At 49.6% G+C, this 11,423-nt stretch overlaps 1 protein-coding gene across 1 annotated transcript in view; it reads left to right on the top strand.

The window, feature by feature from the left end:
* Positions 1-421: 421 nt before the first annotated feature.
* The window catches only part of Nfatc1 (nuclear factor of activated T cells 1), a 104,908-nt gene continuing 93,906 nt past the window's right edge, over positions 422-11,423 (top strand). The window contains exon 1 of the mRNA XM_033757324.1: positions 422-1,548. Coding sequence (XP_033613215.1) covers positions 422-1,548 — 1,127 coding nt within the window. The remainder of the gene's footprint in view (positions 1,549-11,423) is intronic.

Genomic DNA, 11,423 nt, shown 5'->3' with positions numbered 1-11,423 from the left:
CTTGTGTGCCGGGCATAGTCCTAGGCTCTGAAAACAGCTATGAACCAAAAAGACTAAAGCAGGCCAAAGATGCTGCCACCATGGAACTTGTTTTTTCCTGGCCAAAGAGATGTTGGAAGAGATGAACAAATAAAAAACACCCAGTGTTAGATTTTGATACGTGTTGAAGAGAAAAAAGTAAACTAGAGAAGGTGACCCTGGTGTTGCGTTGGGGCCTGAAGTCAGGGTAGAGTACTTGGGGATTGCAATTTTTGAGCCTACTCTGAAGTCAGTAAGAGGACAGCTGTGCAGCTCTGGGAAAGGAGAGCAGCCGGCGTAGGGAGGTATTGTGGGGGTGTGGAGTGGTACCTGTGCCTATCAGGGGCTGGTGGAGCTAGATCTTGGGCCCGCAGAGCCATGGGTCTGTGCTTGCCAGCCCCTCATGCCGTCTTCTCTTTTCTCTCCAGAACACTACACCTATTCATCCTCCAGCCTCAGCTCTGCTCTGCCTCTCCCTGTGGCACATACCTCCTTGCCAGCCCCGTGCCATGATCTTCAGACATCCACGCCAGACATCTCAGCCATCCCTTCAGCAAATCACCCCTCAGGGTATGGAGGGGCTGTGGACAGTGGGGCCTCTGGGTACTTTCTGTCTTCCAGCAATACCCGGCCCAATGGGGCCCCACCCCTGGAGAGCCCTCGAATCGAGATCACCTCATACCTGGGCCTGCATCACGGCAGCAGCCAGTTTTTCCACGATGTGGAGGTGGAGGATGTGCTCCCCAGTTGTAAGCGGTCACCATCCACGGCCACGCTGAGCCTGCCCAGCCTGGAGGCCTACAGAGACCCCTCATGCCTGAGCCCGGCCAGCAGCCTGTCTTCCCGGAGCTGCAACTCTGAGGCCTCCTCCTACGAGTCCAACTATTCATACCCATATGCGTCCCCCCAGACATCCCCGTGGCAGTCGCCTTGCGTGTCTCCCAAGACCACAGACCCTGAGGAAGGCTTTCCCCGAGGCCTGGGCACCTGCCACCTGCTGAGCTCCCCGAGACACTCCCCGTCCACCTCACCCCGCACAAGCATCACTGAGGAGAGCTGGCTGGGGGCCCGAGGTTCCCGGCCCACATCTCCTTGTAACAAACGGAAGTACAGCCTCAATGGCCGGCAGCCCTCTTGCTCTCCGCACCACTCACCCACGCCGTCTCCACATGGCTCCCCACGGGTCAGCGTGACTGAGGACACCTGGCTGGGCAACTCCACCCAGTACACCAGCTCGGCCATTGTGGCAGCCATCAATGCCCTGACCACCGACAGCAGTCTGGACTTGGGTGACGGCGTCCCTGTCAAGTCCCGCAAGACAGCCCTGGAGCACTCGCCCTCAGTGGCACTCAAGGTGGAGCCGGCCGGAGAGGACCTGGGCACGACACCACCCACGTCTGACTTCCCACCTGAGGAGTTCACCTTCCAGCACCTGCGGAAGGGTGCTTTCTGTGAACAGTACCTGTCAGTGCCACAGCCCCCGTACCAGTGGGCCAAGCCCAAGTCTCTGACCCCGGCATCCTACATGAGGTGAGTGGCCGCAGCTGGGGGGTTCAGGCTGCTCCGTTGCTCCTGTTAGACTTGCCGGCAGGGAGGGGAAGGAGATTCACTGTGATTTCTTCATGCTGCACCGCACCTCTGCTTTCTGCTCATGCTCCCTGAGGGCCGCCAGCCTGCCTCCAGGTTTCTGTTTCCCGAGGAGCTGACCCTGACAGCCTCATTGTGACCTGATCATTTACAAAGACCCTGTTTCATCCGAGGTCCTTTCATAATCCCAGGTTTAGGGCTTCACCATAGTAATCTGGGGACATAATTCTGCCGTAGCAAGATTCGCACACAGTCGTGTTTTTGATAAAACCAAGCCACACAGTCACCCGTGTGTGCCTGCCTGCTGCTCACCCACTTCCTCTCTTGCCTTAATTGCTGTCACTGCGGCTGGCACAGATGGGACCTCAGCTCAACAATCCCCCAGAGCAGCCGCCTCGCTGGTGTTTGGTGAACAACACACCCGCCTCCTCCCAGGAGACTGGCTCTCACTCGCTGGCAGTCTGGTGACAGGGAGCTTGAGCGTGCTCTCCACTTCAGTCTTGGGTTGTTGCTTTTCCTTTTTAATGGGGCACTGGGTTGCTCGTGTTCTACTGGGCCCACTTAACCAGCCCAGTGCTTAACAGCTTTCCCCACAGGTGGGCCATTCATGACCCCTGGCAAGGTGCTTTCTGCTCCAGGATTTTCATCTGCGGAATAAAAATGTCCACCCAGGCCACCAGTGGCCACTTTCAAGGCCAGGGCGAGTCCTAGGCTGAGGGAATGAACACTCCTGTGGACTCTGTGTACACCCTAGAGCAGTTTAGGCCTGACTCTTTTTTGTTTTGTTTTTTCCTGTTTTCACCTTGCTTAGGGTATCCCAGGGTGGGAGTAGGGCAGCATGAGCCCCAGAGGAACAGGAGATGAAGGAGGTGACTGGCTGCAGAGGCCTCTGCCCCTCTGGGGTCCTCCCTTCACAGCACAGTTTCATGGCCATGCCCTGTCAGGGCTGCACACGGATAGTTAGTGCTGGCTGTGAATATCCTTGCTGCAAGTTTTTGAGTCTGTAGCAGGGAATGACAGGAGTCTGTCTGATGGCGAGCACCGGGCTTCCTGGGCAGTTTTGTTGGGAGAGAAAGAAGTGCTGCTCCTTGCATGTCTGCCTTCCTCTCTGTTCAGTTCCATGAGGCTTAAGGGGCTGATGATTCAGTTATCATCAAAATGAGTGTCTCAGAGCTGGGCATTGTGACACACACCTGTGATCCTAGAACTCTGAGAGGCTGAGGCAGGAGGATCACAAGTTCAAGCCTAGCATAGGCTACTTCACAAATTAGTGAGACTGTCTCAAACTAGGAATTATAAATATGACAGGAGTCTGTCTGATGGCGAGCACCGGGCTTCCTGGGCAGTTTTGTTGGGAGAGAAAGAAGTGCTGCTCCTTGCATGTCTGCCTTCCTCTCTGTTCAGTTCCATGAGGCTTAAGGGGCTGATGATTCAGTTATCATCAAAATGAGTGTCTCAGAGCTGGGCATTGTGACACACACCTGTGATCCTAGAACTCTGAGAGGCTGAGGCAGGAGGATCACAAGTTCAAGCCTAGCATAGGCTACTTCACAAATTAGTGAGACTGTCTCAAACGGGGAATTATAAAAGGGCTAGGGATGGAGCTCAGTGTGAAAGCCCCAGGGTTCCATCCTTAGCATGGCAAAAAAAAAGGGAGAGAGAAAGATCATTTTAGGGCTAAAAATAGCTTCATAAACATGAGAATCTACAAAAAAAAAATCCACTTGGAAGTCATTTGAGATATTTAAGAACTGTTTATGCCTGCAGTACTATCATTATAATTTGTATTTAACTCAAAAGACTATCTCAGTGCTAATTCTCACCATCCACTCCCTCACATACTACACTCGGTGATACCAGTTTCACAGACAATGAGGGTCATTGTCACGTATAGTGGGCTTGACTGAACTCTTCAGAGCAAGTGCAGAGGGATATGATCAGTATAACTATGATGATAGACACAAACAGTCCCTTAAATTTTCTTAAAATTCAGATAAGCCTTGTAGTTTAGTGTCCTGGAGCTGTCACAACCAAGTGCCCAGGCAGAACATAGAAGATAGAACATAGAAGATCTGTTTCTCACATCTTTGGAGGCAGGAGTCCAAGATCAAGGTGCCACAGGGGTGGTTCCCCCGAGGCCCGTCTCATTGGATTACAGATGCTGTCATTTCCCAATATCCTCAAGTAGTTGTCCCTGAATTTGTGTCCAGATGTCCCCCTTCTCTGATGAGGGTCTCCCCTACTGACCTTGTTTTAGCTTGGTCACTTCTTTAAGGGCCCTTTCTGCAAATATAGTCACATGCTGAGGTCAGCACTGCCATACAGGAATTCTGAGGGCCACAACCAGGGCCTGACTGCCTGTCCTCTATCTCAGGAAAATGGCAGGACCTCTCTGAATGTAAAGGCCATTCTTTGGCTTTTTCTTGGTCCTGGGCAGGGACTCTGGCATTCCTAGTGGATCATGGCCTGCTATCTGCCCATCTCAGACCTGCCTGGCAAGGCCGTTGGAAAGCACAGTTGCTGTTTTCTTCCTTTGCTTGGGAGCATTGGCAGTGATCTCATGGCAAATGATGCTGTCATCTTTATCTCCTGGTCACAGAGCTTGCTGGCTAGGTGTGATGCCCATGACATTCCTGTGAGTTAAACCAAACAAACAAGAGGAGTGGAATGTACCAAATCACCTTAGGGGTTTGACATTCACCTTTCTCTCTGTTTTGGTTCTACCTCAAAATATGTTTCCTGGTCCCTTATGATGTGTTTCCACAGACCTCATTAAATGCTGCTCTGGGGCAGCTGGAAGCCACAAGCCGGATGAGATGTGAAGTTATTTTGTCAGTGAAAGGGAGCGGCCAGAGTTCCTTCCCCATGGATGCTCTTGGTGGATATGCAGGATACCACACCACTGATACCTGGGACTGCTGCTAATCTGCCGTATTACTTGTCTCCCAGTTTGGGATGGGAACTTCTCACAGCCAGTCAGTTTTCCCCTTTCCTAGGATGCAGGACCTCAGCTCTTTCAGTCTGTACCAATTTTTTGCTGTGTTTCGTTTTGCTGTGTGATTGAACTCTGGACCTTCCACTTGCGAGGCAGGTGCAGAATCACTGAGCTAAATCCCAGCCCGGTCTGTCTGTCGCACTGTTAAAGGAGCTTACAATGAAGTAACCCAGGCTCATCTTCCCCAAGGAGTTTAGATGTTGGAATCATTTCCCTTTTGGGGACTTTCTTGTACTTTTTTATTACCCCGTCTTCTGTGCAGAGCACTCTGATAGGCCCACATAGATTAAAAAAATGATACCAAAATTTTTTTTTAAATCTGGAGATCGAACTTGGGACCTTGCACTTGTGAGGCAGGCGGCAGCACCACTGAGCGAAATCCCTGGCCCACCAAATTCTGCTAGAACTAAAGAAACTACTATTACATTTGTGAATGCAATGAGAGTATGTGATAGAGTTGCACAATTTAACATTTAATTGAATGTCACTTATAGCTTAGGGAGCAATGCAGAAATCACGGATGACTTCCTCAACAGCCCCTACCCCTAAGAAAATCAAAAGTTTAATTTCTCTACCTAGCATCTGGCTGCATAGCCTCTTTGGAAGGAGCAGGGTTTCTTCCCTCTTTCTTTGTGCCTGTAGGCTTTGTGTGACACTGCTGAGCACAGAGAGAGCACACCCTGGCATGGTAGTGCATACAGCGGACACCTGGGACCTGTCCCTGGCCAGTGGAGGGTGTGTACCTGCTGCTGTACAGAAGATGCCAACTCACATTCAATTATTTCTAAATGTGGTTTTAGATGGAGGCTTGGGATTTATATATTAACCCAGCGGAACTAAAGTTTAAATGATCCTTTGTCCATCTGTTCCTCACCGAACCACATCTAACCAAGTGCTTGTCATTACTGTGTGTGTGTGTGTGTGTGTGTGTGTGTCTGCTCTTTCAGAAGGGGCTTATGTAAGGTCTCAACCTTTGGTCTGTGAAGGCCTTGTACTGTCTGTGCCCTCATGGTCTCTGGATCTGCCTATCAGGAGGCAAATGTATAGGAAGAATTTAGATAAAAAGGATCTAGTTTGAAGAAAGCAGAAGCATTTTACTTGAGAGTGTTTGCAATACAGCAGCACATGTGTTGAGTTAAATCCTCTGTGTGAACTACTGCTTGTTTTCTTTCTCTTTTAAAGCCAGTACATGTTTGCAGTACATAATGATTACATTTATCAAGAGGAGTAGGTACATGGCCATAACATCTTGATTCTTTTTTTTTCTTCTTCCCTTCTCCTACTTACCAAATCACTGCTTTTTAAAAGGAGTAGAATTTCTAAGGGAGAGGACAGACTTGGTGAATAGGTTTTATACAAAGCCTGCTTGGTTCTGAGGATCACAAGTAGGTAAATGTATTGGTCAGCTTTTGTTGCTGTGACCAAATACCTGAGAAAATCAATTTAAAGAGAAAGATTCATTTTATTTCATGGTTTCAGAGGATCTAGTCCATGATTAGTTGGCTTCATTATTTTGGGCTTGAGGTGAGGCAGACAGGTCAGCCAGGAAGCAGGGAGAAAGCCAGAGAGGAAGAGGCTGGAGACCAGATACAGTCATCCCTCGGTTCTATCCCTGTGATCTGTTGCCCTCAACTAGGCCCCATCTCTTGTTTCCATCAACTCCCAATAAGACCATCAAATTATGGTCTCATCATTGATAAAATTAGAGCCCTTGCAATCAGATCTCTTCCCTTTTTTAGATTCCAGCCATGTCCAAATCAGTGTATGTCAGTCATCGGTTCAGGTTTTGGCTGTGATGTTAGAGATCTTAGTGGTATCACTAGCTTTGATGCTATGCATAAGTGTTATCTTCAGAAGCCCTAACAAAAGCTCTTGCATTTTAGAAGTTAAGTGAATAGTTTAGTTTTTCCTAAAGTGGAATAAGATTAAATAAGCCTGTAGATTAGCAACAAGTAAATCTACGTCTTGTCTTTCTCCAAACATAAATCTCCTATGCATGTCATTCAGGAATTTCTACAGAATTTAGATAGCTGTTCTACTTTTGCAACTGGATGCAGGTCTGGGTTGGGCAAGATATCAGTGGAAGATGGTATGGGCACCTGGGTCCCCAGGCCTACCTCCAGGCTCTGGTGGCCAGGCTGGACTGTTCATAGCTCTGATTCTTAAAAAAGGAGCATTGTCTTGGGCTCCTTTTGAAGTCACAGATTGCATATTGACTCCAAACCAGTGTGCTGGAGGGCTGTGCCCTTGGAGGTTCTCCCAAGAGCAAGGAGAACATGGATGGTAGTAGCCATAGGGGGTCATCCTGGCACATCTCACTGCAGACTGAGGGCATTTGCATCACCTCTTTGGCAGACAGACAGCCCAGAAGTCGAGGACATGAAATTTGCCTTTGTGGTTTGCAAAACACTTTCATGGCTGGACCTCAACTATTGCATAAAAGTGGTCACGACTGTTTCAGTCCCTGTCCCCATAAGCCTTACCCTTTCCAGGGAAGGAAACTGGTGCATTGCTTATGAGCTGATTCCCTTACTGCAGCCTGGCTGTGGTACCTAAGCCTGTCAATTTAGAGACTCGACAGGCCTTTTCAGTCACTCTCCTGGTTCCGAGCATATATGGATGGCCTGTGCCTCTCCTTAGCTCCTTTCAGTGGACTACTCAGAACTAGGTCTTAACCGAACTCCTGACTGACAGACTGGAAGGTAGGCCTGTTGTCTGGAGCACACAGCTTTCTTCAGTACTTTGAGAACTACAACCATGGCTGCTTTACCTTGACTGCAGAGAGGACAGGGAGGGAATAAAGCTGTGGGTAGATGTGTGTTCTGTGTGTTTAGTAGTTACTTTCTGAGGGCTTCTTCTTGATTTGGAGATCAGCCTCTGCTGTCCATACCCAGCTGGGTGAGCTGACTGTCCTGCTTATCAGACTGAACGCCTGCCTTGCAAGGGTGAGTGGGTGCATGGAGCAGTCTCTCCACCTGCCTTCCCACCCTCCTGTCAGCCTGCAGAACCTAGGTGTTCCCAGGAACTGCAGAGAGGGCCGGGGTCCTTGCTGTGACTGTGGGATGAGTCCTCCCACCCCGTGCACACACTGCCTATGCCCTGCAGATAAGGAAGCATGGGACCCATCAGGGCTCTGCTTTGCACCTGACTCCTAGTGGGACCAAGCCTGAGTTGGGGACCCTTATTAAGGACCCCCAATTAATAGCAGACTGGAATGCATTTCCAAGATGACCTGGCCCTGAAGCCTGCTTGTTCCCCAAACACCATCTCTCTGGGGCCACAACTCCTAAGAGTTCTGTGGTCAGCCTTCCTCTCAAGTCCTGTACAAGACCACCAGGCAGCAAGGAGGCACTGGGACAGGATTGAGCCTGCAGTTCAGAGGCTACAGTGTCCTGGAGTAGGTCACTGCCTTCTAGGACCCCTACAGGCAACACCCATGCACATCTGGAGCACGGAAGACATTATGTCTCATGGTCACCAGCCACAGCAGTGCTTGGGCATGTCACTTGTCACACCTCCTTCTGAAGTCATAGCAGATGCCTGGATGTGCTCTACCACCCTGATTTCTGATTAGATTAACCTGATATTTCTATTAGGATTTTTAAGTAGGCTATGAAAATAGAAGGTGCCTGTCATATGGAAGGAATCAGCCCTTGGTCTTCTTTGGAATGTTCTCTTGTGGGCAAAGGGGAACTCAGGTACTTTTTTATTCCTGGAGAGGACAAGATCACTTTAATCCTGTGGCTTTATGCTCAAGTTTGCAGATCCAACCACAGAGACCTGAAATGTTAATCTCAGAATGGTCACAGTGCCATCTGATTGGCTGTGTCGGTTTTACTAATGTTGGCACTGTGTGGGGTAGAAGGAAGGGTAATCCCAAGCTTGGAAGCTGTCAAAAGTCTCCAGCTTTGAGATTTCACTCCAGCTGGGAGACAGTATCTAGAGCTGCTGTGCATCAGTGACCGCAGACATAACATTCAATTCCTGCCCAGCGTTATTGTTTGAGGAAAGACGTAGAAAGTAGAGGTGGTGACTTGCAGCTGGGTCAGCTGTGAATACATGTTGCTGCACAGGGATGGAAATCTGATGTCTTGAGCTAAAATATTTTATCTGTGCTGATGGGGTTTGCCTTTTTATTACCCATTCTAAAATATTTTCTGGAAGTTTGGGTTTGACACGTAAGTATTAAAGAATAATTGTAAAGGCTGCGTTTGGGTAAAGGCTTTTCCCTCCAAGATTCCCTAATGAAAACACTTACTCTGACTTTGATTTCCATCAGCATGGGGCTTGGATAAACCGTTTCCCAGGCCAGGACACTGGAGAGAAGGCAAAAGGACCACATCCCACCACAGTTGCTTTGGCTTAGCTTTGCAGGTAGAGGGTTCTGCTTTCCTTGGAAGCAATTGCTTCTCCTTGGGATGTGATCACATGCATGTTCTTGAGAAGCAGTGATTGCAAGCTTGTTCCTGAGGTTCTTCGTGAAGGAGAGATTGTGCATCTCTGTCTCTGTGAGGTGAACATCCATCTTTGTTCCCTTTGGACAGATTGCTGTTTCTGGAGCAACATGATTCACCCTCGTCCCTAGGATGAGACTTGGGTGGAAGTGTCCACATGGAACTCTCTCTCTTGCCCCAGTGCTATCTCCATGGAGGTGGATGTGGCTGGGTGTGTTCCCAAAGCTTCAGGCCATGTTTGGACTTTTCCTGATGACCCTGGTTTCTCTTGAAGCCATAACTCTAAGTGTCAAGGGGCCCATTAGTCAGAAGCGTGGTTGGTTTGGAAGTCCCTGCCTTAGGCTGTTAGTGTGGCTGTGGCACAGTTGATAAGCTTGCTGCTGTGTTTGTTGGGGGGTTTGGGGCATGTGCATGGATCCACTTTGTACTGTGCAGGAGGGGACTGCTTGTGAAAATGTCAAGATATGAAATGGAGCTGTGTGGCCTCCAGACTCTTGCTTGGGTGGAACATGGTGTGATCATCATGATCAGATGCCAGGCTTAAGTTCACCTTATCTGGCCACAGCCTTTGTGGTCACCTGGGGGCTGGGAGTACCTGATCGTGCATGGTGGAGGTGGCTGGTATAGAAATTGGCACAAAAGGCTATGGAAAGTAGCATTGTTTTTCTCTTCAGCCAGAAACCTAATGAGGAGTGGACCAGGTGGCCGTTTTTGGCAGTGCAACCACACAGGAGATGTAGTTGACGGTGCTGTAGCCACGCACAGGCTCAAGGTGGGCTGCCTCAGCCGTGTTCCTAGAGCTGTGACTCCAGGTGTTATAGTCCTCTGTATCAGCCACAGCTGGTGCACTGCAGGGCCTCTTAGTGTCTCTACCCAGGGGAGGAGGGAGCTCTTATGCTATATATCCACAGATGACTGAGAAACTTCCTTAATTTCAGCTCAGAGCATCACACCCTGAACTGGGGATGTTGGCTTTAACTTAGCCTTTAACAGCAATGCTTTCTACTTAACCAGTGGCCAGGTTCTCCTGTAGGTCAGAAACCAACTGGATGGATGAGTGAGCTTCATGAGCTTGACTAGTGAATATTTCAGCATCACCGGGACATCAGAGCAGTGCCTTCTGTTGCCTCATCCTACAGTCATTTGTGTGATACTGAGTTTCTTGTTATTTGTTTGTTTTTATTTTTCATAAGTGACCACAGAAGGCGTGGCCTGAAGCATTCTGGTTGCTCAGACGTCCTCAGTAAAACCACAGGTTAGCTATGACTTCCAGGAAGAAGTGGGCCTAGAAAAAGGCACAATTTGCAGTAACTTGAATCTACCTCCGAGGGTAGAGCATGAGGAGGGACAGCCTGGGAGTTCTTGTCTCATGGGTGTGTCCCCCTGGGTACTTCTCCCTATCCTTCCTCTCTGTGGGCTCTGCAGCCTGAGAACAGGTACAGGAGAGGAAGCGTGTATGACTTGCACAGTGTCTGCCCTCTGGTCAGGAGGGACCTCTGAAAGTAGAGTTCCTTTCCTTTCAAACCTCACCCCTTGCTCTTGAGTGGCAGGGAGTGTCTGGGCGTCATAAGCAGGTGTGTTCTCCTGTCTTTAGACTTTCAGGAAGGAAGGGTGCAGTGCCAGTGGGCTCTGGCTTGGAGTGGAAGAGGACTCCCCACTCAGAGGAGCTGTCAGCTCTGGGGTGAGGGTGGAAGCCCAGGTCTTCCTAGGGAACCTGCAGCTCAGCCTGGCTCCAGCTCTGCAGTGTACTCTGCCCAGATACAAGGCAGCATGAAGGGCCAGGGACAGCCATGGAGCCCCAAGCCTGTGGGCAGGGCCTGGGCTCCAGGCTCAGTTGAAAGTTCATGGGATATCCCAGGGTGTTTTTTTTTTGAAGGGGGAGTTGGTAGGGGTACAGGCAGAGGGAATAGAGCAAGATTAAAATGGATTCTCCAAGGGGCTGGAAGAGATTGCTTCCTTGGAAAATCTGAACACCTGTTTCATGGGACCTTGGAGCATAACCAATTCATATGAAATTCCTGAGTCTGTCATTTAAAACAAACATTCCTCCTGTTGTCTATGTGTATTCTGCAAGTTCCATATCTGCAGTGGCTTTGACTGGATTTGAACTCCTAAGCCTAATACGTGCTCCCTCTGTGGGACAGAGGCTGGCCACAGTGCTCCTCCATCCTTGCTTCTGTGCAGGGGCTCTGGCTCTCCATGCACACAGACCTGCTGATCCAGCACAGGGAGCAGGGCAAGGAGAGGTGAGTGTCCAGTGGCTCTGGGTTGTGACCGGTCCTGAGGGCAGCAGGAGGAGGGTCAGCCTACACACTGTCATGTTGGGGCTGAACCAAGAATAAAGGGCAAAGGCAGGCAGAGGGGTGGTG

This window comes from Fukomys damarensis, unplaced genomic scaffold, assembly GCF_012274545.1.
Source record: "Fukomys damarensis isolate Sample0158 unplaced genomic scaffold, DMR_v1.0_HiC HiC_scaffold_30, whole genome shotgun sequence".
Classification (NCBI taxonomy): domain Eukaryota; kingdom Metazoa; phylum Chordata; class Mammalia; order Rodentia; family Bathyergidae; genus Fukomys; species Fukomys damarensis.
The sequence above is the reverse complement of the archived record's forward strand: the minus strand, read 5'-3'. Positions and strand labels throughout refer to the sequence as shown.